General features: G+C 40.9%; 2 protein-coding genes across 2 annotated transcripts; one reads left to right on the forward strand and one right to left on the reverse strand.

Moving 5' to 3' along the window:
• Positions 1–3,235: 3,235 nt before the first annotated feature.
• On the reverse strand, positions 3,236–19,637 carry atp6ap1la (ATPase H+ transporting accessory protein 1 like a). Its single transcript, XM_078210157.1, has 10 exons — positions 19,537–19,637; positions 16,864–16,999; positions 15,955–16,017; positions 14,825–15,018; positions 13,294–13,334; positions 10,901–10,983; positions 9,829–10,070; positions 8,354–8,404; positions 6,748–6,991; positions 3,236–3,460 (listed from the first exon to the last, which is right to left on the reverse strand). The coding sequence occupies exons 1-10, from the start codon at positions 19,635–19,637 to the stop codon at positions 3,236–3,238; spliced, it is 1,380 nt and encodes a 459-aa protein (XP_078066283.1).
• Positions 19,638–19,824: 187 nt separating this feature from the next.
• On the forward strand, positions 19,825–27,891 carry rps23 (ribosomal protein S23). Its single transcript, XM_078209593.1, has 4 exons — positions 19,825–20,072; positions 21,169–21,328; positions 21,660–21,780; positions 27,697–27,891. The coding sequence occupies exons 1-4, from the start codon at positions 20,069–20,071 to the stop codon at positions 27,841–27,843; spliced, it is 432 nt and encodes a 143-aa protein (XP_078065719.1). The 5' UTR covers positions 19,825–20,068; the 3' UTR covers positions 27,844–27,891.
• The last annotated feature ends 9 nt before the right edge of the window (positions 27,892–27,900 follow it).

Consider the following 27,900-nt stretch of genomic DNA (forward strand, 5'->3'; position numbering starts at 1 on the left):
AAGGTAGAAAAGATACTGATCAAGATGCTTGCATTTTTGTTCATAGCAACAAAAGGGACTACAAAGGGTTAAACTGTTTTTGGTTCTGTTAAAAAAAATACAGTGTGAAACAGAAAGAAGGAAACATATTTAGGGAGATGGTACAAGAAAGTTTGATAGTCTGTTCATTCAGCCATGTCTTCCTGCAACCATTTCAATCTCCGATATTTTCTGTGGGCTTTCGATTTATTTATTTTCTGCAAAGCAGTGAACACACTCTCACATAGGCAACGCAGCAGCTATGCAGTAATGTTGCAGTGGTTACTTTCCCATAAGTTATCACAAACGAGGAAACTGCGAACGGCAAACATACTTTATAATGGGTGTGAATTAGATAGTTTCCAGCCATCGCAAAATTACTTGGCTGTTGTACATCCGAGCTTTGCTCTTCAAGATATGAAAATCTCTCCAACTCTTTTCCTATCTCTCCTGAGCAGTGACAACCCTCAAAATCACACCCCAAACAGAAAAGAAGTTCTTGAATGCAGTCATCATAAACAAAAACTCCCATTACCACAGCAGGCAATCAGAGTCTTAACTTTACCCAGCATATAATTGTTCTGCAAGTGCCAGCATGATGCTTAACAGCTTGGCTTTGAGCTTATTCACTCTTCACAAAGAAGCTTGATGCACCTTTAACCTTGCACCCAAACATATATATATTTCTGTTTCAACAAATTAAAACCTGCAAAGCATTAATCTATGAAGAAGCTCACCAGTTGACTGGCAACCCACCTCCCCCAATCTATACTGTGTTTTCAAATTCAATCGGAAGTCAAACATTCACTCTCGTGCTCTTACCTTCATTTGTAATCCCTTGAAGATTATAAGCACATACTTTAAAATGAAACTCAATAGAAATCTTTCCTATTTCGGGACCAATACCTTGAATGGATGAAGATTTGGGCCACGGTGGGCGATTGGGTGTACAAACACTTTTGTATGGGGAAACCAATTTGCGGTTGTCATAGAGGTTTACAGCATGGAAACAGGCTCTTTGGCCCAACTTGTCCATGCTGCCCTTTTTTTTGTAAAACCCCTAAGCTAATCCCAATTGCCCGCATTTGGCCCATATCCCTCTATACCCATCGTACCCATGTAACTATCTAAATGCTTTTTAAAAAATAAAATTGTACCCACCTCTACTACTACCTCTGGCAGCTTGTCCCAGACACTCACCACCTTCTGTGAAAAAATTGCCCCTCTGGACACTTTTGTATCTCTCGCCTCTCACCTTAAACCTATGCCCTCAAGTTTTAGACTCCCCCACCTTTGTAAATGCTGGAAATTTACGATATCATATTTAAAAGCTCTAGCCTGTCAGTTTAACTGATTAATGATTCCCCAACAAGGGTAACCTTGTCGACCCAGGCAAATTCTTGACAGCTCAAGAAGTATTGGCTTTTAAAGTCATAATTCTGGGTTAAGGGTTCAATTAATTGGTTAATTAATTACTTAAATTCCTGACCCAACATCTTTAGAGTGATTTCCTGTTTGCCTTGGAGCATGCCCTGGTACAAAAAGGCCTTGGGAGTTTAAGGTAAAACAAAATATTCTTCCCATCAAAATAATTCTGTTAGATCTGCATTTGCTGTTTTAATTTATTGAAGTTTGTGTGATAAGATGAGGTTCCAACATTTTATTTTTATTATTTCCATTCTGCATTTACTTATGATGTGACCACATTCAAACATTTCTAGAGATGAAGTAGCAAATAGGAACAACATAAAACTGGAAAATTTGGTTTTTAATACTTCCAATATCAAAATGAATGATGTAAAACCACAAACATTGCAAAATTCTTTCTGGACCCTTTAGAGATTTACAATTTGAAGTAGTTCAACAAAGCACACTCCAGAAATGTTACTTTTCTTCTCTAACTTTCTTTTTTTTTATTGAAAAGAGCTATAGGTAATTTTACAAAACAGTTACAGAACAAATCAAGTAACCGTAAAGGTGTATTGCATTTTATTTTTACACAAACTTATTTTTAAGAAAATACATAGTTAAGAAGTTAAGCTTTCTATTAAAAATGTTCCTCATTTGAACAATCATCATGGTTGCAAGGATTCAGACATGGAGTTCTGGGAAAGATGGGTACAAATGTGGAAGGCAACAACACATTCAGTGACTTTGGAAGGGAAAGGGAGGCTGGAGATGGTGTGATAATTTGCAGGATCCGAGAGGGATGGTGGTAACAGATTTGATGGAGGGATGGAACCTGTGGAGAGTCAACTGTTTAAAAAGTCCCAGCTAACATGGGAGCCAGGAAGGGGGTTGTGTGTGTGATTTTGTTCTTGGGTTCTAATTGTACAGTTGGCAGGACCACTAAAGATGATGAGTGATTATTAATAGTACTTGGACTAGGTTTCCTGAAAGTTGATGCCTACTGTGAGAACTGAATATTTCTTTGCAGATGGTGATTGAAAATGTTTTATCAAGCAGGCTCACTTGAAGCTTCTATATTTTGTTTTTTAAAAATGGCTCGTTTCTATGAGTAGTGCAAAGCAATGGGGCTCAATGCAGAGTTTATTCCTCATTTGTGCTAAGTTAGCTTTCTTTGTCTTAGTGCTTGGGTTACAGAGGAAGGAAATACTCAGGTTTTCTGCCTCTGACTACTAAGGAGTGAATTGGTAGAAAAAACATACACAGCCTGTTCTGCTCAGATCCCTCTAGAACTACATCTTCCTCCAGACATAAACAAGGTATTTCCAATTGGGAGACCTTTTGGTGCCTGTGGTGGTGCTCGAGTAAGATGCCACAACTGCTGACACAAGGCTCATCATGAACGTCTTAACAGGAAAAATAATTTAAAATGGCTAAAATATACTGATCTCAACATATGCTGCCTTTCTCATGAGCTTTTGAATACTACCAGCAATCTAGCACCCACTTCAAAAGGATATTCTTTACATTAGGTACCCTACATGCCAGAACTATAGGAAGTGATGTACTGGACCAACCTGCTGCCAGCGTAATATTAAATAAAGTTCCTGCTTGTTTAAGATGGATGCTCCTATTAGCAATGGATTAACCCACTAGAAAATGTGTCATGGCTCAAACCTGGCACATTTTGATGAGCTGGAAAGTGCAGTTATTCTCATCCAGCTGCTGAAACATTGCCCGATTTTTCATGTAATATGGTGGGGAAAATGCAGGCTAAAGAACTTGCGATTTTGGGCAGTCTTGGTGGTAATTACTCTGCATAATGATGCTCTTCCATCTTAGGACTGTAAACAATGCCTTTGGATTCATTGTACTCTTCCATCCTTTTTAAGTGGATCAGCATATGCCCTGCATAAGCAAGAACTAGCACAAGTATGAGAGAAGTTACAAGGCCCATCAAGACAGCTGGTGTGAAGAATGAGACACAGTCTCTGGCAGAGGCAAACTGTCCGGCTTTAATATTAAAGCCTTGAATCTGCAGAGATACCAAAAAGCAAAAATTATCTTTCTGCCACTATATTCACTATAAAACCTTGAATCTATTTTAAGCTATTATTTTATTAATCAAATGTAATTAGTACTAAGAATAAAATAAGCTATTTATATCAAATGTAATTAATACTAGTAGTAAGAATAAAATATAAAACTGTATACAAAGCTTTCTCCTCAATGTAATGTATAGCATAATACTACAGTCCTAGTGTATTGAAGGCCCCAATTCATCTATGTGTCCAGACACACCAAATACATCTATATACAAACATATCCCAGAGCAGTAAGACAAAGTTCTGAAAAAGACCTAGATTTGAAAGCAAATTGTTTATTGGCATTTGTACACAGGCTTGTACACTGCAACGCATGTGCCTTCATGTCATTCATGCATATCTCACTAGGTGGAGTAAAATGGCTGCATTGACAGAACTATAAAGATGTGCATCATTGAATCAACTTTAAGATAAAGGCAAAGTACTGTGGATGCTGGAATCTGAAACAAAAACAGAAAATGCTGGAAAATCTCAGCAGGTCTGACCCTTCATCAGGACTCGAAACATTAGCTCTACTCTCTCTCCACAGATGCTGTCAGACCTGCTGAGACTTTCCAGCATTTTCTGTATTTGTTACTGAACTAACTCTGCTGACTGAGCAGAATACAACTTGAATGGATGGGGAAAATATATTTGTTACCTTTTAGCTATGTTCTTTTGGACCTGGACAGCTCAATCAGTAGCAGTGCTGCCGAGCCACTCTTGATGGGCATTGAAGTCCCCCCCTCACCCAGATCACATTGTGTACCTAGTCACTCTCATTGCTTCTTCCTATTGGTGTTCAACATGTAAGAGTAATGATTCATCAGGTGATGATGGGGGGGGAGGTGGTGGGGGGGGGGGGGGGGGGAGATGGTACATGGTAATCAACAGGAGCTTTCCTTGTCCATGTTTTGACTTGATGCTATGAGACTTCATGGGGTCCAGAGTTGATAACGAAGACTCCCAAGGCAACTCCCTCTCAATTGTATATCACTGTGCTGCTGCTGCTGCCTCTGATGGTTCTGTCCTGCTGGTGGGACAGGACAGAACCCATGGATGATGATGCTGATGTCTGGGACAGTGTGTTAGGCTATTGCTTGACTAGTCGGTTGGTTAGCTCTCCCGAATTTGACACAAGCCACCAGATGTTAGTAAGGACATCCTGGGGATTACCATTGACCAGATACTGAACTGGACTAGCCATATAAATACTGTGGCTACAACAGCAGGTCAGAGGCTAGAAATCTTGTGGTGAGCGACTCGCCACCTAACTCCCCAAAACCTGTCCACCATCTACAAGGCGCAAGTTAGGAGTGTGATGGAAAACTCTCCCCTTGTCTGGGTGAGTGCAGCTCCAACAACACTCAAGAAGTTCAACACCATCCAAGACAAACAAGTCCACTTGATTGGCATCCTCTCCACTATCACTTCCTCCATCACTGATGCAGTGGCAACAGTGTACACCATCTACAAGATGCAATACAGGAACTCACCAAGGCTCCTCAAGCACCTTCCAAACCCACGAGCACTACCATTTAGAACACTGCCACCTGGAAGTTCCCCTCTAAGCCACACGTCATCCTGACTTGGAAATATATCGCCGTTCCTTCACAGTTGCTGAGTCAAAACCCTGGAACTCCCTCCCTAACGGCACTGAGTGTACCCACACTACACGGACTGCTGCAATTCTAGAATGTAGCTCACACCACCTTCAAGTACAATTAAGAATGACAATGAACGCTGATCTAGGCAGCAATGTCCACATCCCATGAATGAATTTTTAAAAATGGACTCCACAAGATCTACCATTTGCTGTGCCAAGATCAATGCTAGGTGGTCAATCCAGTTTCATTACTTTTCGACTTCATGGTGGTTTTATACATCTGAGTGGCTTCCTAGGCCATTCAGAGGACATTTAAGGGTCAACACTTTTTGTTGCGAATCTGCAGTCACATGTAGGCCAGACCTTAGTGAACCAGATGGGTTTTTAATGACAACAATGGTTTTATAGTCACCATTACTGAGACTACCATTAATTCCACATTTATTAATTGAATTTGAATTCCACTAGCTACCATGAGGGGATTTGAAACTGCATTCCCAGAGTAATAGCCCAAGGCTCTGGATTACTACTCCAGTGACTTACCACTACACTATCCGCAAAGGCATTCTAAGGCCATTCACGAGTCTTTCTGCCTTGGGCTTAATTGGGTGGAAGCAGTAAGGTGATGGGTTCCTCACCCTACCACCCAAATAAATTCTTCCCCACCTAAAAAATGGTGCCAGAGGATGAGGTGGGGGGGCATTAAAGTCCAACTGTTACAGGCATTGAATTGGACTTAAGCAGTGGACTGACTGATAGTGTTTTGGAACAAATATAACGATGCATTTCCATGGAATAGCCCAAGTTTGAACTTCTCTTTTATAGCCATATGCCCCACAGCTAAGGCCCTAATTCAGAGTATGATGGGAATAATGGTCAAAATGATATGCTCGCTTCAAGACATGCCTCACAGGAATATAGAAGTAAGCAGTTCTGACCACAGTTGTCAGCCGGAATTCTACCGCCCTGCCCGCCACGGAATCGGAACAGGCAAGGGGCAGACAATGGAAATATCTGTTGACCTTGGGCAGAGATTTCCGGTCTCGCTGAAGCGAGGCCATAAAATTCCACCGTGAAGTCAGGCCAATGATAGAATAAGCAACTAACAAAAGAGATCATCGCAAGATGAGGTCACGTTTTAACAAATGGCGGATAGTGATTGCCACATCTACGACCAACAGTCAGCAGCTTGCGGTGGACTCGAGCTATTTTTCAGGCCTAAGAAGTGTATAAAAGGACTGGTGCTTCAATGGATCATCAGCAATAGTGGCAGATTAACCTTCGCAAAGACCACCCCCAAGCTACAAGCAAGAGGACAAGCCTTACATCAAAGTGGCCTTGCCAGCTACCTCAGAAAGGGTAATACCCGTTTCTCTGGGGTGATTGAGTTATATATTAGCGTGAGCACATACAGAGTATGATTATATTAGTTGTCCATGTTTTTGAGATTCTGTTTAAACTGTATCCACAAATCAAATAATAAAGTTGAAATTGGGACAGAATTTCACGTGTGTCTCTGGCTCTTTGTCCAGTTACCTTTACTGGCCATGAAAAAGGGTTTCAATGGTCAACAGTTGGTGGAATGATCATCAATATTTCAAGCTAGTTTTGCTTAATTGACATGAACTATACCTGAAACTCCACAAAGGTGATATGCCAGAATCTTGTAGTGTCCTCTTTGGATCTGGGCACCAGTAACGCTTCGTGTTTCTGCAGGCTGCTGATGTACTGACAGTGGTACGAATTTGTAACTGGAGCATAGATTTTGGATGCATTGAACGTGGCTTGTAAAGAATCGTTGTGGAAGACCTGCACAAAATCCAGGCTAAACCAGTTCTGAGTAGAGGTTCTGTGGTAATTATTTGACATTTCAAGCCTACAATTAGGCAACAAAAGAATTAACATTTAAGGCAGGCCTGCAAAACATTTCAAATATTAAAATTTTTATATACAATTCAAAATCATCATTAATAGCATTAAGTAGCCATAGTGGGACAAATAAGAGCTATGTTGATTTATACCAATGTTGCTTTGATGCAAGTTGTCAATCATGATTAGATAATCAATACTTTGGAATAATAAAAAAGAACACCTATATAAGGCAGTAAACTGATCAAGGAATTCAGTTGAGGTCAAAAATGATACAAACCCTAATAACAACTGAAGGGTAAGTGCTGTTAACTTAATTAGGTGTTTTATTTAGTGTTTCTTTTTGACAGTGTACATTGTGCTGATGCATGATATGAATGGATATCTATATGGCAATATTAAAATTATACTGTGGTTCTGAGGGCTCAGAAGCCAGGCTCACTGGCGTGTTTAGACACATAAATGCACCACTGAAATATGGGAGGTGCTCTCTCACTTGCATTCTGACAAAAATGCACATAGATCCAAGATTCAAATGCATCCCCACCTCACATTCAAGCTAAAAGGCTGACTAGCATTATTAGTAAACATAGATATAGATCATGAAATGTCCAGGATGATGTATTGCATTGAAACACTAAGAGTTACCTTCCCAAAAATTAATAATCTGAAGTGGCACATTGGTTAGCACTGCTACCTCACAGCGCCAGGGACTCGGGTTCGATTCCCGGCTTGGGTCACTGTCTGTGTGGAGTCTGCACGTTCTCCCAGTGTCTGCGTGGGCTTCCTTCGGGTGCTCCGGTTTCCTCCCACAGTCCAAAAAATGTGCTAGTCAGGTGAATTGCTAAATTCTCCCTCAGTGTACCCAAACAGACGGCGGAGTGTGACGATGAGGGGATTTTCACAGTAACTTCATTGCAGTGTTAATGTAAGCCTACTAGTGACTAACAAATAAACTTTACTTAAAGTTTAAAATTAAAAACATTTCTTCCATCTCACTTAGCATATTCTAACCAGTTAATCAGCCTGTCATCCTAGTCTCTTTGCTTTAATTAAGACATTGTTGAGATGTAATCTGGATTAAAGGTTGTTCAAGAGCATGATTAGATGTTCTTCGAAACTGATTGTTTATACCTTTGATCTCACACAAATGCATCTTTCCTTTATTCCCTCTAAATTTGTGTGTGTCTGCAATGGATCTTTACGATATATGTCAAAAAAATCTATCGTTTAATATGTTATTTGAAACAGATGGAATGCAAGAGAAGAGCAATATACTAGATTATGGAACAGATTGCAAATCAGCAGAAGCTTGTTTGGACTCAGGAGGAATGTTAAGAATACTAAGCTCCTAAGTAATAATCCTTACCTAATGACAAGTTGCTTTAGATTTCCAACATCACCATAGTTCAAGGAAAGCCTGAATGTGATAAAATAGAAGTATAATTTTAAAAAGTCCTGTATTCCATATTGTATGGATGGAAACAAGGCTTACATTTTAAAAGGGCAAATTCAGACAATATTCATTACTGTACAGTTTGTATATTCTTAAAATGCATTTAAATGCATATCAGAGTAGGGAATGATACTGGTAGACAAAGCAACATTTTCCATGATTTGTATTTGTTATCAAGATCAATCAATCTTCAGGTAAAGGCAAATTACTGTGGATGCTGGAATCTGAAACAAAACAGAAAATGCTGGAAAATCTCAGCGGGTCTGACAGCATCTGTAGAGAGAGAATAGAGCCAACTTCAGGTATGCCTTTTGTTTTCTGTCTCCCCACTCTCGGCCCTTTTCCACATCCCATGTATTCCATACATTCCAATCTCTACAGGTGTGCAATGGATCAGTTCCTGATGTTGCATCTTCCTATACCATCACATCATCTTGTCTGACTGCCTCAAACTGTTCATCAACCTTTCAAGACAACGGCTTTCTAATTTTGTTCAATCTCCCACATAAAGCACTCAAAATACACCCTCATCAGCTTCATCATATTTCTGTGTTCAAAGAACTTGCCCTTTTTGTAACTTTTTCCGCAATCACTAGCTTTTGTAGCAAAAGTTATTTGCTGCTCCAAAGCTACAGCACCAAGTATCAAAGCCAACATTTAGCTCGCATTCATTAGTTATTTTCCCATTTCAAAATCAAATGTCTTGCTGAACTTTATTTTTGATTTGCTGTTGTGATATCTTGCATTATTCTGTGATAAATACAATCAGATATATACAAATGTTATGATATTAAAAAACAGAATTCCATCTGCTAAAATGTAAAAAGACTATTTGCACAGGAATCAATCTTTTACTGCAGAACATAGATGCCATTGGAAACCCAGGCTTCTTAAATGTGAGGCCACCTCAAATTTAAATACAAATACCAATCTATGATCAAATGACACTGTTTGAACCTTAAAGTCAAAGAAACAAATAATACAGACTTGTTTAAAATTACTTTTCCATTCTCCCCATTCACATTCTCCAAATCACATCTTAGTGGTCTCACTGACTAATTAAAATTTAACGCTGAACTATAACCCATTTTGTGCTGTGGATTTGTAACCCACTGAGAACAGAATTAAAACTAGCAAAACTAATTTCAAAGTCAATGAAAAGGAAATCATTTTATTTCCTTTGCCTTATTATCACTTGTATGATTCTCAGATATCATAGGTAGATAGTGTTCATCACACTACTTACTCCCTTCATAAAAATGAACTAATCAAATGTCTTTACGGCCAATTATTCCTAATCTATTTCCAACAAATTTCATTTTTAAAAACATTCTAATGATGATGTAAAGTGTCCAAAGGTAAAGGGTCGTGAGTTTATTATGACTTACGTTGCTTTATCCGCTGTACATGTTGAATCCCTGGTATTAACTTTGGCAGTGCTCCCAAAAGTTCTGTTTGTCAAATCTATCTCAAACTGGTCTCCAAATCGGAGTGTCACCCTCTTGGCAATGAAGAGAATGCAGGGTACTTCACCATCTGTAACATTTATGGGAGGATACTGGTTCCAGCTTGGTACTTGCAGAAGCTGTCTACCTGTATTCATGACTTCATGGATAGTATGTCTAACCACCTGTAAAATCAAAGGTATCAGAATTGAATTGCTAGTAATAAATGTTAAGACAATTATTCAGTGAACCTTATTCATTGTTTCAACAGAAGAACTCAGACTAAAGGGTCTGCTGATATTGCAGTGAAAACAGAATACTGATACAAATATATGTACTACATTGAAAGATGAAAAATTGCTTGAATTATATTATTTTAGCTTTACTTTGGTCTCTCACTCTAGCAAAGCAAATGCTATTCAAGATCTGACAATACGGATATTAAATTCTTCATGTTTTTCAAGAGGTAATTGGTCCATCAGTAACATGACAGACATTGCTTGTTGCATAAAATTACAAAACAGACACCAATTGTTCAGCTGATAGACTATCCTCCACTTGAGCATGTACCACCCCTACCCCTTCCCAGATCTTTTTACTCCCTTTCTTTGAACCACTTATCTCACCTGATCATAAACGTTGATGTGGTTCTTGATCAAATCACGAACTCTGCTTATGAAATGCACTGCCTCACAAAACGTGCCGCGTTAAGACATCTGCCCTGCTGTCTGTCACATTTAATCTTGTGGTTATGTCCCTGCATTCTAGATGCCCTCAACCATTGGAGACTGTCTAGGGTGGCACTGGACTTCAGGAATTCCCATGGGTTCCCATGCTCTCATCTTAGTACTTTCCCAAAACTGTATGGCTAAATTAGTAAGTTTAGTACCTGGAGCATAATGGGCATGAACAAACACTATAACTATCCATGGCACAGCACAATGTTTAACACCACACGATTCTAAATAACTAGGATAATGCAAAAAAATGTTGCAGTGGCTTTAATATCTAGTACCTGTGAACTCCCGCTGGCTGTGTAAATAGCTGTGTAAGGAATGTTGTTTGCTTTTAAGGCATTGACAACCAGCTTAATGACATCTGTTGAAAAATAAAGTACTCTTTAGTAAATTCCAAATTCTGTGGCTCAACAGCAAGATACACGTGCTCTTTTTAATACAACATTTCATTCATAATTAGGTAAGCAAATGCTCTTACAATATACACCTCTCTCTACTTTAACGGAGCAACTTGTGATACAAAATGTACGAAAAAGATAAGCTGGTCTCCATCGCACCTGTCCTATACAGCCACAGTATAATTTCTGCATCAACACCTCCCTCGCTGCAGAGAGATCCAAATATCTATTTGCATTATTGTTTAGTTAGCTCAACTAACATTGACTGCAATAGAAACTGGTATTAGGAATCAAATGATTATCATTTTTGTTTGGACAATGATATAATTCCAGATATCATCTAAGGTTATTTATGAAGTTTGTTGCTGCACTTGGACATGTAAATGGGATCTCTTCCCCGATTAATCAACAACTTTATCCAACGAGGAACTCAGTTTTACAAACTGGGAAGGTCAATACTGATGCTCATTTAGGTACCGGTGCCTCAGCCTGTACCTCAGGCACAGTCGGGCGCTACTATTGGACTCTGCTCTTTGGCACAAAAAAAGAGAGGAAAATCAGCATCCTCACCACACCTTAGCTGAAAGTGGGGATGCTGAATAAGGTCAGGTTGAATTCCTCCCATGCCCTGCCACCTCAGTGGAATAGTCCAGCCACACTTACTTCCATGCCACCAAAGCAAACCCATCAATAATGAAACTGAACCCATTAAGGAGTTAATTGGGCCTGAACTTCCTCGGAGTGACAATCAGTGTTAGATTGCTACTCAGTGTCCAATTTCTTACCTGAATTCTCTTGCCTGACGTTTCAATTCAGGCCTGGCGAAATCCAAGCTGGGGCCTAGTGTCAAAGTGCAGATGAGTCGAAGGGAAGGAGGCTGTGCCTTTTTTTTAAAAAAACAGCACTAGCTGCCGTAAACCAAGTAAGTTTAAAGGTCCATTGGGAATTTCTGAATAGGATCCCCAGCTCATGGAATTATACAATCCCTACAATGCAGAAGAGGCCATTCAGCGCATCAGGTCTGCACCATCTCTCTGACAGAATATCTTATTCAGGCCCTATCCCTGTAACTCCACACATTTACCCTGCTAATTCATCTAATGCGAAACTAAGGGGCAATTTAACGTGGCCAATCCACCTAACCTGCACATTTTTTGGACTGTGGGAGAAAACCGGAGCACCCGGAGGAAACCCACGCAGACATGGGGAGAACGTGCAAACTCCACACAGACAGTCACCCAAGGCTGGAATTGAACCCGGGTCCGTGGTGCTGTGAGGCAGCAGCGCTAACCACTGTGCCACCTTTGGGGTATCGCCCCAATATGACACTGGGGAGTTCAGAAGTTACGGCCCAAATACGTTTGGAAAGAAGTGGGGACTAGATTATCGGTGGAAAAACTTAAGCAAAGAAATTAAACCAAGGCTTTTTGAGTAAGCTGTCTATTATTCGATGGTTTAAATATTTTTGAAATATCAGTTCTAAACTTTGGTTTTTGATGTTTGCTGTTGCCTAGGAACACATTGTAGTGTTCACTGTTTCCCCCCCCACAGAATTAAACTGATTCTATTTAAAATAGAAGCATATACTGCCAGTGTAGCAATAATTATATCTTAGTTTTAAACACTTTTTAGATCACTTCAAACCAAGACAGAATTCTGCAATTAGGCTACCTAGGTGCAGTATTCCTCATTAATATAGATACATTTCATTTAAACTTTTGAAAGTCTACAATTGTAATAGCATTAACATAGAGTCATAGAGGTTTACAGCATGGAAACAGGCCCTTCGGCCCAATTTGTCTATGCTGCCCTTTTTTTTAAACCATTAAGCTAGTTCCAATTGCCCGCGTTTGGCCCATATCCCTCTATATCTATCTTACCCATGTAACTGTCTACGCTTTTTAAAGACAAAATTGTACCTGCCACTACTACCACCTCTGGCAGCTTGTTCCAGACACTCATCACCCTCTGTGAAAAAATTGCCCCTCTGGACCCTTTTAGGGGGTATCTCTCCCCTCAAACCTATGCCCTATAGTTTTAGACTCCCTTATCTTTGGGAAAAGATGTTGACTATCTAGCTGATCTTTGCCCCTCATTATTTTATAGACCTCTATAAGGTCACCCCTAAGTCTCCTACGCTCCAGGGAAAAGTCCCAGTCCATCCAGCCTCTCCTTATAACTCAAACCATCAAGTCCCGGTAGCAGCCTAGTAAATATTTTCTTCACTCTTTCTAGTTTAATAATATCCTGTGTAAAACATCCTGAAAGCTTACCATCATCAGCGAGGACTTTGGTATCTAGGGTCACTGCAGGTCTGTGAAAGGAAAATATAGATCTCAGTTGAGTATAAACCAGCTATGCCCCCTTAACCCTTACACTCTTGAATTTGTGTTCTGATTAAATACAGGCAGTCCTTGAGTTACGACGAACAGCAGTGACAACATTTAAAAATGGACAGCCTGTTTCAAATTTACAACATTGGTTTTAATTTTACAATGCCATGCCAGCTAATTCATGTTTTTATAAATATGATTTAGAAATCTGATGTGTTTTGAATGAGCCCGGGGAAGTTGTGAATCCTGCCTAAACATCAGACCCCTGCACCCTTAACTTGCTACAGAGGTCATTACAGAACACAGTCGCTACGGTTTGCTGGCAGTGCATTGCCTGGCTGAGCTAGAACCAGAAACCGGAAAATTGTTTTTGTAAATGGGAAAATGAGGCCACAATTTGCCAATAAAACTCTTGCTGACTGATCTCCCATTGATTAAAGCAAAATACTACGGATGCTGGAGTCTGAAACAAAAACAGAAAATGCTGGAAAATCTCAGCAGGTCTGACAGCATCTGTGGAGAGAGAATAGAGCCCACGTTTCAAGTCTGGATGACTCTTCGTCAGACCCTTTTTTTGGCATCATCAGAACAGATGTGGCGGAGGTGAAGAAAGTGAGAGAATGGGATGGAGTCCTTACAGGATGTGGGGTGTGAAGAGCTGTAGTCAAGGTAGTTGTGGGAGTTGGTGGGCTTGTAATGGATACTGGTGGACAGTTATCACCAAAAATGGAGACCGAGGTCAAGGAAGGGAAGAGAAGTGTCAGAGATAGACCATGTGAAGGTGATAGAGGGGTGGATCTTTACAATGGGAACTTTTGTGCCTGCGGTCGGAAGCCTTTTGCTCAACTAGCTGTAAGGAACGGTCACTGCGGCCTGCTGGCAGAGGCCTCACTGCTGAGTTTGGCTGCTCCAATAATTTCCTCATGGGGGCGAGAACTTGGTTGAATTTAGATCATTACTGAGATTGTGAAGTTCTCACATTTTATTTTTCGATCTGTGTAAAATCAACCTATCTGTACTGGGGTGGTTGAAAGTGTAGACAATTTTCTCTTCATAACCTAGGAATGTGGAGGTCAAATCGGCTTGATCTTGCAACCGCTGCAAAAAAAATACATATATATAAAAACATCAGTATGACCTGTGGCAAGCTTGACTGTGGTTCTCTTGTGGTCAAAGATCTTGTTAAGTCTATATTTATTGTCTCGATTAATCCCTTGATCAAGGTATAAGAGGGCTTCACTCTCCTGCAACTACGCCCCAGCTTTAGTCCTTCATCTTCAAGAACAATGAGAAGAAAACTGCTGGTCGACAAGAATTCAGATTTACTTGGAAACTATACACTCATTATAATTCCACAACATGCTCATGTGACTTCAGTGAAAAGAAATTTGGGCACTAGTTTCCTTTTAGTCCAACTGAAGATGGGCAGTATGTTAACAACTGTTATAGTACATGTGCAAGTTAATTTTACCTTTGTGTTGATGGTAATTTCACTATTAGTAGAGATGATTTTGTACTACTCAGTTCTGAATTCCAAAAAGATAAGTAATCCACATGTTTTGGGTTTTCCCCAAGCTTCTCTTGCAGATATCTAGGCAGCTGATTTGTCCAACGCTGGTTTACAGCCGGTAAGACAATAGAAGATGGGGAAGAATCCAGAGCACTCTACAGGCAAAGAAAGGATAAAAATTGTTTACAAAATAATATCTCCTTTTCATTTACAATCTTTCTTAAAACACTGAGGAAGCAAGGAATTCATAGGGCTATTTTACTCTACTACTAATAATGATTCTGTCATTGTCATTGTCACAGGGTAAAACTGACAGCAACTTATACCACCTGGAAAAGTGCAGTTACAGGCAGAAATCAGTGATCCATCCTGGTACCTTGCCAGTTGTATGGCTTAGCTATTCCAGCAATCGGAGAAGTTACTTCTTACACCCTGCTCCTCCAAAGATTACGCTGTTGCAATCTGCCGCTGGAATTTGGACAAAGATGCAATGGTCTGAACTTAGGGTAATTATCCACTATTATTCCACTAAAGGCAGATGAAAACAAGGTCTTTTGACAAAGCAGGAAGAGTCTTTGGAAACCTATGCAAGCCATTCTTTCACTTTTCACAGCAAAATTATGCCTGTTATGTTTTTGTTTAAATTTCAATCTAACAAAAATATTATAAACGTTACAAAGAAGCCTATAGAAATCATAATCTTTGGAACTTAAACAGTATTTGACTGTGCAACAGTGTAGGTGAGGTAAGGAGGAGAAAACAAACAACTTAAAATACAGGCCTCCTCATCTATGGTGGAACAGTATTCAGTATTGTGAATGCAAAGCCTGAATATAAAAATATGTACTTTCCTGTCTATTATTTTATCATTACTATGAATGAACTCATCATTTTTCTTGATTTGTTTCTTTCTTTGAAGACCACTAATATTTTTATTAATTTTACAAGCTACCAGTTAAGTTCTGAATATTGTTCATAACCCAAACTATTGAAATTCAATTATTAAGTTTTTGTATAAGATTTAATTTGCTTATAATAATTAAAATATATAATTTTGAAATGCACAGTCATGAAGTAAACTTTCATCATACCTGAATATTTGAAAATGTGTGGACCAGCCTGCCATCGAGAGTGACAATATCATGGATGTTCAGCTGAAAGTACAATCAAAACGTTCATCAGTATTAATTTAACTCAATATAGTTTTCCCTAAAATACAATGTGATTAAATCAGTGCTCACAACTGTTTGGTGCAGTACACACGTAAGGGTAAATTAGCTTCAAGTATGGCTAATAAGACTAACAAGAGGTGGGTCTCGTGGACAAGTTGAGCTCACAGAGGCAGGCTGAGAGAAAATAGAGAAAGATGTGAGCTCAGAGCTAGGGCAAGGAGGAACACAAAGTTTGACCAGGTTGGCTACTGGAAGGGAAGGATACAGATCAGATTGTGTCAATCTTAGTGACAAAGAACTCCATGGAGCTTCTCACACTTGATGGAGGTGTAGGTGGAGGGGATTAAGAAGAGGATTTTCAATAGAGAAAGTAAGCCAGGGATTGAATTGAGTTGGATGATCAGCCATGATCATAATGACTGGCAGAGCATGCTTGAAGGGCCGAGTAGCCCACTCCTGCTCCTACTTTTCAATGTCTAGCTTTTGCATTCCAGGATGATCCTGGAACAGGGAGGAGATTTTAGCAGAATCTGTTAGTGAATTTTCTCATTTCAGGTTTGTACTCTTGATAGCTGTTTTAAACCATTTACATTTTAGTAAATGTTGCAGCAATTTTGTAGGAAAATTATGTCAGTATTACCTACAGAAAACATATATAAAGGATTATTGTGGGATACAGTCTTTCCCAGATTCTGGACTGGCCAGATAAATCACAAACTTTACCCATCTTACATATTCCAAGTGTAGCAATGTTGCCTGCCAGCTTTTTAGAAACAGATTTTAAAACCTTTAACTATAGGTTCACTGAAATAATTTTGCCTCAATTACCTTGTCTTGCCAGAAAAGTACTACTTTCTTCGGACCCCTGGTGAGTACAGGACTGAGATACCTGGACAGCTCCAGCATTTCTTTGTGTGATCCAATGTGCTCTTGATGTGGAACATACACCGTCTTCCACAGTGCCCTGTTTTAAATTGATTGAAGTCATATTTGTATTAAAAATTTTAATGAAAAAATTTGAATGGGATGACTATTCAAAATTGTGTTCAATTTAGAAACTTAGCTGTTTGTTTCAGGATGGCACAGTGGTTAGCATTGCTGCCTTACAGTGCTAGGGACTTGGGTTCAATCCCTGGCCTGGGTCACTGTGTGTGGAGTTTGCACCTTCTCCCCGTATCTGCATGGGTTTCCTCCAGTTTCCTCCCACCGTCCGAAAGACGTGCTGGTTAGGTGCATCGGCTATGCTAAATTCTCCCTGGACAGGCGCTGGGGTGTGGCGACTGGGGGATTTTCACAGTGACTTCATTGCAGTGTTAATGTAAGCCTACTTGTGACGCTCAAACTCAAAACTATTTGCACTGGGCGATTGAATACATTTGAGTGGGAGCAAAACTGCTAGGCAAGTAAGAGGTTAAATAGATTGTGATATTTAACTGGAAGGTCTTTGTGACATCAAATGGAGCTTTTTAAAAACTATTTACCGGTTAGCAAAACATTCAGTGCTTAAAATATTGAGCTGCAGGCAGCATTTTATCTGCGTGCAGAATAGAATTAAGTTGGGAAAGATAAAACATTAAAAGCTTGTTAATCATATATTCCGTCCATTGGATGTTTAATTTTTGGAGAATAGGGCAACTGCAAATTCCTTCAAACTTCAGTCAGTGTTACTTTAACTATCGCATGCAAATGGATTGGTTAGGCTAGAAATACCCGAGGAGCAGCAATCCCAGTTTGCACTCTCCTCAACTCTGGAATCGAGAGGCCAATTGTTCCCACAAACAGAAGGCTGGTTTACCTTGTTACAAAACGTATGGAACGATATGATATGATGCGCTTGGGGGGGGCGGGGGAGAGACACTGCGTTTACTACAAGATGTGGGATGTCAAGTATTACACAGCAAAGAAAGCTACGGATTAATTATTTTTGAATAACTATATCTTCAGGTGTAACTGCTGAAGGTGCCCAAACTTTACAAGACGTTTGCTTCTTAAAACAGCGCACTATCCGCAAGATATTTATCAGCATGTTGCCTGATGATAGTTTGAAGGAGAATGCCATCAGGTCATTGGGTCAGGAAAAAATATTTCTGAAACCAAGGAACTGATTAAGCCGCACAAATATAGCATCACAGTTCAAGCATGTTTTTAAAACTTATTCCCAGTATATTTTGAGTTTGAACATTTGTCTTTAAACAAATTGCACTGCATCCAACTATTGTAAAGTTACATAACTTGATTGGAGCTGGAGCATTTTACTCCGTAATTTTAAAAAAAAGAACCTGGTTTAAGACATTGTATTTATAAACTGGTGTATAATAATTAGAGACTGCAAATGCTAGTTTTGTGGGATTGTCTGAGATTAATTCTTCCTCCCAGTATTCAATTGGGTTCTCTTATCAAGCAGGACCGTTACCTGACCTTAACTGTACTGGCAACAAATAGCAAAAACTGGGAACATCGAGCTGTCTAACATTGTCCGGCCACTGATTGATTGGAGGATCTAGATTGTCTAATACAAGATTAAAAGGAATCACATGGCCACATTGGCCTACATGATCGGTAAAGTCCCATCTGTGCAGTGCAGCTAGGTATCCAGATTAACCTCACAGTTAGGAAACGCAGTGTACCGCCTGATTTAATATACAATCGGACACCTACTTCGCCTTTCACCAGCAAAAAAAATCAATTAAATCATACATCGAGTTAAAATCTGGCACAACCAAGAAAAAACTGCAGATGTTAGAAATCTGAAATTAGAACATAAAACGCTGGAGGTACAAAGAGGTTCCAACATCTGAAAAAAATGCAAATCCGCATTTATGGATAGATTAAATTACTGGGGCATTTCAATCGTTTTCGGTTTTATTTAAAAACTGCTTCAACTGGAACTGAAGAGATGCAAAAGCAAGTTAGCGACTTAAAATGAGTATGTCACAAAACGAGGTTGATATAAAACGGAAAACAAAATAAATCATTTGAACTTCATTCTGCTAATGGAGTTGAGGTGATGTATGTAACTCATTTATAGCCGCCTTTCGGAAAGACTTCCAGTGCAACAATAACTTGATAATCTGAACAGTTAGTTCTGAAGGAACTCCGTGTTGAACAATCCAATCAACGAAAGGTCCCTGATCAAACTATTACTAGAATAGCATAAACATAAAAGCAAATGCTGCGGATGCTGGAATCTGAAACAAAAACGGAAAAAGGCTGGAAAATCTCAGCAGTCTGACAGCATCTGTGGAGAGAGAATAGAGCAACGTTTCGAGCCTGGATGACCCTGGTCAGGGCAGAATAGCTCGCCCGTTTTATGTTTATTGTCAGTTAAATTTAGAGTAAATAAGTACCGTGTTCAATACTCTTTCCTTGTGCAGTGCAGCTCAGAGGTAAACTACTTATTCTTTATTCACAAAGTAGAGGTATAAACATGGTGATAAAATAGTTGCAATGCATTTTATTAAAACGTTCTATTTAAGTTAAACAATTTAAACCTTCACTCACTTTGCCGAGGACCACATTATAACAGGCACGGTCTGATCAGCCGTATGGGAGAGTCTAATGAGGATGGAAATTGTTAAGCACTGTATCAGATAGGCTTCCATTGAATGGATGGGAGCGGCGGCTGGAATAGAACCTTCGCACTCGCCGCGTTCCAAATCAGAACATCCACTTCCAGCCCGCGGGTGACAGCTGGAGAGGGATCAGCGTGTGATTGACAGCCGGCCTCGCCAATCGATGTCGGACTTTCTCCAAAGCAGCCAATCACAACCGGCGGAAGGCGGGCTCTGCAGGAAGGCACGTTTTAAAGGGTGAAAGAGGCCGAATTTCGGCGATTAGTATTTATTTTCCGAGTGAGGGGATTATTCTCTGTCGGGGCTGGGGGCGGGGGAGGGGTTCGATTTTTATTTTCGGTTGGTGTTTTACGGCAGGCGGTGAGGGAGTCGCCTGTTGGGGAGGGGGTCCTTTGGCACGGTAAGAGGAGCGGCGCAGGCGGGTGGGCGGTCTTTTTGCTGCCGAGGCCGAGTGTGTGACCATGGGTGAGTGAGGCCCGGGAGAGGAGAGGAGCAGCCCGGCTGTGCTCGCACCTAACACCTTCCAAACCGCCACACGCACTCTGCACAGTTCGCCCCCTCCACCCGTGCGTCGGCCGTTCAATCGCCTTTATGTTTCATTAATCCCGCAGCCAGCCGCGCGCGAGCTGCCACGCCACGGCGCCCCCAACTCGAGGCTTTAGGCCCAGGGCCTGGTTCGGGCGCTCACTTTTGCTTCCGACGTGTTCAAAGCCAGACCCATTTAAAAAAATCTCTCCAGCTGAGAATATCTCTTTTCTCAATTGTAGACCCCAAAAATAAGCCACTGAGAATTTAAAAAACCTTAACTGGGTGGGATCCTTTCTTGGAAAAAAAACATCTGAGGAGCCACTGATTTTTTTTTGCAATGTGGATGTTTCTAAATTTGAGTTTCAGTTCGGAGCTGGTGATTTTCTTTCCTCACTCTGGACGAAAGGACCCTATCGTCTTGTCCTTTTCGGCTGTGTTTCGAACTAAGACGAAGAACAGCCATTTCGTTCGGAGTCCCAACACCATTTTCCTTTTGCCGAATTATCATTTTTGTCATTAGGCAAAAATGGTTGCATATTGGGAGCTGCATAATTTCTATTGGCACGAATATTGTCAAATTTGCGCTTCAAATGAATTTCGATACTGGCACTTGTATGCGCAGTGCTAATTTTGGCACTTTTACATAGAATACATAGAAACCCTACAGTGCAGAAGGAGGCCATTCGGCCCATCGAGTCTGCACCGACCACAATCCCACCCAGGCTCTACCCCCACATATTTACCCGCTAATCCCTCTAACCTACGCATCTCAGGACACTAAGGGGCAATTTTAGCATAGCCAATCAACCTAACCCGCACATCTTTGGATATGTGGGTTATGGGAATAGGGCCCAGGTGAGACTGTTGTCAGTGTGGATTTGATGGGCTGAATGGCCTTGTGCACTGTAGGGTTTCTATTATGCTGGATGATATCTTGGTCATCAGCAAAACCCTTGGGCTGAGTTTCCTCAGTTTTTTGTCGAGTAATTCTCCATGCTGTAAGAAATTAAGATATTTTGCCATTTGCTTTTAGGTAAATGCCGTGGTCTTCGTACAGCCAGAAAGTTGCGAAACCTTCGGCGTGATCAGAAATGGCACGATAAGCAATACAAGAAGGCCCACTTGGGGACTGCCCTAAAGGCCAACCCATTTGGTGGTGCCTCCCATGCCAAAGGAATAGTCTTGGAAAAAGTGTAAGTAACTGAGGAGCTTGCTGACTTCAATTTTTAACAGAGACTGTTGGAATGGCCTCAGGTGTCTGGCTGTGTTATTCACTCTCAGGCAAGTTTTTAGCCACTGTTTGGTATGTTCTTTCGATGGCATGGTTGATAACTGGATACATGAGCAATTGTGACTGGAATTAACTGCTGTGGCATTTCTACTCCTTGGACAACATCAATGTTGTCTTTAAGTTTGTAAAAGAGATTCCAGGGTGTATCATCAGTTTGCGAGGGGAGAAATTAAGTGCACCAGTTAGAAGAGTTCAGGAATATATGTTGATCTACTCAATCTTTTTTGATACAGTGGTGTTGAGGCTAAGCAGCCCAATTCTGCCATCAGAAAGTGTGTTCGAGTCCAGCTTATTAAGAATGGCAAGAAAATCACAGCTTTTGTTCCAAATGATGGTTGCTTGAATTTCATTGAGGTAAGCAATCACATTTTTAGCAGTCCTTTGCTGCATTGTTCCTGAAGATGTGAATGTAAATTATGCTGTTGTATACTACTCGTATTGATAGTAGAATTAGATCAACCTTTTTTAATTCACTGTGGTTAGCACTGCTGTCGCAGCGCCAGGGACCTGAGTTCAATTCCCAGCTTGGGTCGCTGTCTGCATGTTCTCCTTGTGTCTGTTGTGGGTTTCCTCCAGGTGCTCTGGTTTCCTCCGACAGTCTGAAAGATGTGCTGGTTAGGTGCATTGGCTATGCTAAATTCTCCCTTAGTGTGTCCGAACAGGTGTCGGAGTGCGGCAACTAGGGGATTTTCACAACTTCATGGCAGTGTTAATGTAAGTCTACTGTGATACCAACAAATAAACATTTTAGCTGAGAATGCAATGGCATAAAATGGGCCTTTCGTTTGTTCTGTCTAATTGATCCATTTTTAAACTGATAAGGACAAGGAACTGAAACATCTAGGAGTACAAGCTAAATAATGGTATCTTCATTGGACGTTTGAAAGTTCGCCATGTTTTCCTTTTGTATATTTAAACATACTTTTAGGTTTTCCCTTGTATATTATTTCACAGATTTTCCCCACATTATTTATTAATTACCAAAAGGGCAACCTTTGTAGAACCTGAAACTGGGGATAAGGGAGAGATCCTGAGTGGCTAGCATTATACCCAGCATCAAGGAAGATTGTTGCCAGTGATGAATTGCTGCGATTGGGGCAGCATCTTGGGCTCCACCATCTTCAATTGCTTCAGTTTCTTTCAATCATAGGACGCAGTGGGGTTGTTTGCTGGCAATTGCAGTATTCAATTCCCCGTTTGCAATTCATAATGAAGCAATCCATGCTTGTATGCAACATGACCTAGACAACATCCAAACTTGCACTGATTACTGGCAAGTAACATTTGCAATTCCAAATGTGCTACGCAACTATTTCCAACCAATCAACACCCTTTGACATTGGATGATAATATCACCTTTGAAGGGTCATCATTATCCAGAACCTGACTAAAATGGCCATAAGTGCTGTGGCTACCAGAGTGTAATAGAGGCTAGGTGTTTTGTGGCCGGTAGCTCATCTAGCCTGAGAGACTTGGGCCTTGAGAGATCTTCAACGCACAGGTGCGAAGGGATACCTTTGCACCTACATTGTGAATCTCAACACTCAGAACAAAGTAGTGCACTTAATTAACAGATCATCATGTGTGTTATATGTGCAACATGTACCATCTACAGGATTTATTGCAGCACGTGTGACAGCAGCTCCCAGACCTCTAACCTCCACTGCCTTAAAGCACAAGAGCAGCAGTTGCACGTGAACACCATCACCTCCAAGTTCCCCTGCCAAGTCATGTACCATCCTGAATTGGACATTCCTTCTATTCTTTCAAAATGTTTGGATCAATATCCTGGAATGTCCTATTCAAAAGCATTGTGGGAGCATCTGGATTGCTTTGGCTCCAGAAGGCTTTACCACCAGCTTCTCGGTGACAAATTGACAAATAAATAGCATTAATTCCAATGATGCTGCATCCCGTAGAATGATTTTAAAAAGGGTGTATTGCCTTCTGATAGTCAAGAGAATGGTATTCTCCCCTCAGCCTCTTCCCAAAATCCAGATCAGATAAATGACCAGAGGAGTGGTGTACAGAGAAATGCTGAAATAAAAACAAGTTTGGAAAAGCTCTGCAGGACAGGCAGCATCTGTGGAGAGAGAAACTATGTCTCTGGAACTAAGGAAACTTAACTCTTTCTGCAGATGCTGCTAGACCTGAGTTTTTCCAGAATTCTCTATTTTTATTTCAGATTTCCAGCATTCACAGTACTTTGTTTAATAAAAATGCTTTTCGTAACAACATTTTCATTTGTAATTTGACTGGATGATGGTGCTTCAAGGGCTGGATTTCACCTTCGGTGGTGAAGCAATGGCTTTCACCACTGACTTTGCAGAAATGACTGCAAAGATGTAGCACTCTGAGATGGATTTCCTCTTTCCCATTTGTGGGTTTGAATTTGGCACCAAGTCAAGAGGCTCTCCTCCAGGAATTAAACAGGATAAGCACTCTATCACATTGAAGTATCTTCACAACAAACCAGGATGTGAAGAAGCACTGAATTCCTTTAATTAAAAAAATTTATGGGTAGCAAAATAAATGTTTGACTTATTGGAATTGGGTTGAAACTAAAAGATGAAACTTAATCATTTTAAATGTGGAATTTTGTATCATGACTTTCAGGGCCAGAGGTGGTTCAGCAATAATTGTGAATGTAAGAGTACCAATTTCAAAATCCAGTTATATGGTACCCTGTTTCAACAAAATGTAACTTTCTCACAGCAAGACTAGTGGTGTTAAGTGGACATTCTTGTCAGCTTGGGTTATTTCTAATGCGTGTTCTGGTGGGATCTCTAAGCACATCCCTTGGAGAAGTGTAGCCTCATTGACAGCAACTTCTGGGTTTTTACATTTAGCTGCACATGTGTAGACTCAAATTATGACAGACCCTTTTGCTGTCATTACTTTACAATCTGGCCATGGAGAAACATAGAAAACTACAGCACAAAACAGGCCCTTCGGCCCCACAAGTTGTGCCGAACATATCCCTACCTTTTAGGCCTACCTATAACCCTCCATCCTATTAAGTCCCATGTACTCATCCAGGAGTCTCTTAAAAGACCCTATTGAGTTTGCCTCCTCCACCACCACTGACGGCAGCCGATTCCACTCGCCCACCACCCTCTGTGAAAAACTTCCCCCTAACATTCCCCTTGTACCTACCTTTAAACCTGTGTCCTCTCGTAGCAGCCATTTCCACCCTGGGAAAAAGCCTCAGAGTCCACCCGATCTATGCCTCTCAACATCTTATATACCTCTATTAGGTCTCCTCTCATCCTACGTCTCCAAGGAGAAAAGACCGAGCTCCCTCAGCCTATCCTCATAAGGCATGCCACTCAATCCAGGCAACATTCTTGTAAATCTCCTCTGCACCCTTTCAATCTTTTCCACATCCTTCCTGTAATGAGGCGACCAGAACTGAGTACAGTACTCCAAATGGGGTCTGACGAGGGTCTTATATAGCTGCATCATTATCCCGGACTCCTAAACTCAATCCCTCGATTGATAAAGGCCAGCACACCATACGCCTTCTTAACCACCTCCTCCACCTGCGGGGCCGATTTTAGAGTCCTGTGGACCTGGACCCCAAGGTCCTTCTGATCCTCTACAGTACTAAGAGTCTTTCCCTTTATATTGTACTCCTTCATCCCATTTGACCTGCCAAAATGGACCACTACGCATTTATCTGGGTTGAAGTCCATCTGCCACTTGTCCGCCCAGTCTTGCATCCTATCTATGTCCCTCTGTAACTTCTGACATCCCTCCAGACTATCCACAACCCCACCAACCTTCGTGTCGTCGGCAAACTTACCAACCCACCCCTCCACTTCCTCATCCAGGTCATTTATGAAAATGACAAACAGCAAGGGTCCCAGAACAGATCCCTGGGGCACACCACTGGTGACTGACCTCCATTTAGAAAAAGACCCATCTATACACACTCTCTGCCTCCTTTGGGCAAGGCAGTTCTGGATCCACAGGGCAGCAGCCCCTTGGATCCCATGCCCTCTCACTTTTTCTAGAAGCCTTGCATGGGGGACCTTATCGAACGCCTTGCCAAAATCCACATAAACCACATCTACCGCTTTCCCTTCGTCAATGTGTTTAGTCACATTTTCGAAGAACTCCACCAGGCTCGTAAGGCACGATCTGCCTTTGACAAAGCCATGCTGAGTATTCTTGAGCATACTAAACCTCTCTAAATGCTCATAAATCTTGTCCTTCAGGATCTTCTCCATCAGCTTACCAACCACTGAGGTTAGACTCACCGGTCAGTAATTTCCTGGGCTATCCCTGTTCCCCTTCTTGAAAATAGGAACCACATCCGCAATCCTCCGGCACTTCTCCCGCCTCCATCGACGACGCAAAGATCATCACCAGAGGCTCTGCAATCTCTTCCCTCGCCTCCCACAGTAACCTGGGGTACATCCCATCCGGACCCGGTGACTTATCTATCTTGATGCCATTCAAAGATTCCAGCACAACCTCTTTGTTAAAGTCCACATACTCAATCTTTTCAGTCCACCGCAAGCCCACAGTACATCCACCCAGGTCCTTCTCCTCTGAAAACCGAGGCAAAATACTCATTAAGCACCTCTGCCATTTCTACTGGTTCCGTACTGATTTTCCCGCCTTCACCTTTTATAGGCCCTATTCCTTCATGTCTCATCCTTTTACTCTTCACATATTTATAGAACGCCTTAGGGTTTTTCTTAATTCTACTTGCCAAGGCCTTCTCGTGACCCCTTCTGGCTCTCCTAATTTCCTTCTTTAGTCCCTCCCTACAAGCCGTATACTCATCTAGATCCCTATCTTCGTCAAGCTCTCTGAACCTTTTGTACGCTTTCCTTTTCTTCTCGACTAGGTCCCGCACAGCTTTCGTGCACCCCGATTCCTTTAACCTACCAACTCCTCCCTGTCTGCTCGGAACATTGTCCTGTAGAACCCTAGACCGACATTCCTTGAAAAATTGCCACCTCTCTTCAGTAGATTTCCTCGAGAATACCTCCTTCCAATTTACTCTAATTTGCTGCCTTATGTCTTCATGTGTCATGTGTCTGAATACCTGATCATTACGCTGCCTTTAAATTAGTGGAACAGGGTAAACTAGGAATGCCATATGTAAATCAGATCAGTAAAGATTTATTTTCTAAGTTACTTTATGCCCACTTCTGTATCCCTTAACAGCACTGTTGTGAGCAGAAGTGCAAATAATAAATTTCGATTGGTAGTGGCATCTTATGACCTGGGCCAGTGCAACACATTTTAAGTAAAGTGCGGCAGCCAATTTGCACACAGAAAATTAATGAATCTGTTTTCATTGGTGTTGGTTCTAAGCAGAATGGGGAACTTGGAACTACTGATGTAGAAACACAAATTTTAGTTGGCAAGCCTGTAATAATGGCAAGGAGGTAACTCATCCCTGTATAATTCCACCATCCTTTTTATCAGTTTCAGTTCAATTGGGGGAGGAGGGGGGGGTAAAGTAACTAATTGTGGAGGGGAGTGTACAGAGCTGTCTGATAACTCTGAACATTTGAGTACACTTGAGGTGTGTGCACAATTTGTCTCATAACCCTGACATACCTATAAAATTTCTGCTTGCTGCCTAATTGGATTTGTGCTCTTGAATGTTACTGATTTTAAAATTTTCTTTTTGGTTTGTCAAGTTGTCTGTCTATGCATTCTTCTATTTCCCATTTCCTTTCTTGCCTCTACTTCCACCTATTCTCTCAATCAATGGCAAAAGATTGGTGCAGTGGAGTAATTCAAAATGTTTAATTGAACTGTGATACTGTCCGTACCCACCCACTTGTTGTCCACCTTGCACATCTGCCAAGTTTGACCAGTCGATTGCTAATGTAATGTCAAGATAGGCATTACATGAAAACTACTTAGAATGAGATTCAATTCCAAAGCCAGGCGTAAATTGTTAGATTTCTTTAAATCTATAGTCCAGTGTTATAAAATTGGGACTGATGGTACTCTTATTCCACATTTGCTTGCATATGTACTTCAAAAACTGTTTTGAATGCCTCTGCAGTCACAAAAAACTCTTCATTACTCTGCACTTCACTGAGCACAATATAAAATTCTTCCCCAATCCATTTGTGAATGACACCTATATGCCAAAGTTAATGCAATAATTAGCACTAATGTCAAGAACTGTAATGTTTGGTAATTCTTCCTCTTGCTAACTGTTATAGATCAGATGATTCCTGGTTCATAAATGCTCTGAGCTATTTCACTAATGATCAAAATTTTCTCTCTTTTTAGGAAAACGATGAAGTTTTAGTCGCTGGTTTTGGTCGTAAGGGTCATGCTGTTGGTGATATTCCTGGCGTCCGTTTCAAGGTGGTGAAAGTAGCCAACGTATCTCTATTGGCCCTGTACAAAGGCAAGAAGGAGAGACCAAGATCTTAACTTTAAAATATATTGACCAAGATGGAAAATAAAACATTTTAAAATTGATATTTGACA

The sequence above is a fragment of the Mustelus asterias genome, chromosome 3 (assembly GCF_964213995.1).
Source record: "Mustelus asterias chromosome 3, sMusAst1.hap1.1, whole genome shotgun sequence".
In the NCBI taxonomy this organism is placed as follows: Eukaryota; Metazoa; Chordata; class Chondrichthyes; order Carcharhiniformes; family Triakidae; genus Mustelus; species Mustelus asterias.

Bases quoted from the DNA above. Each gene is read 5' to 3' on its own strand.
- atp6ap1la (XM_078210157.1), bottom strand. From the start codon at position 19,637: ATGGAAGCCTATCTGATACAGTGCTTAACAATTTCCATCCTCATTAGA. The intron at 10,984-13,293 runs GTAAGCTTTCAG...ATTTTTCAACAG, and splicing joins CAAAGTCCTCGCTGATGATG to ATGTCATTAAGCTGGTTGTC. The intron at 3,461-6,747 runs GTATAGTTCATG...GTATCTCTGCAG, and splicing joins TCACCTTTGTGGAGTTTCAG to ATTCAAGGCTTTAATATTAA.
- rps23 (XM_078209593.1), top strand. The intron at 21,329-21,659 runs GTAAGTAACTGA...TTTTTGATACAG, and splicing joins GGAATAGTCTTGGAAAAAGT to TGGTGTTGAGGCTAAGCAGC. The intron at 21,781-27,696 runs GTAAGCAATCAC...CTCTCTTTTTAG, and splicing joins GTTGCTTGAATTTCATTGAG to GAAAACGATGAAGTTTTAGT.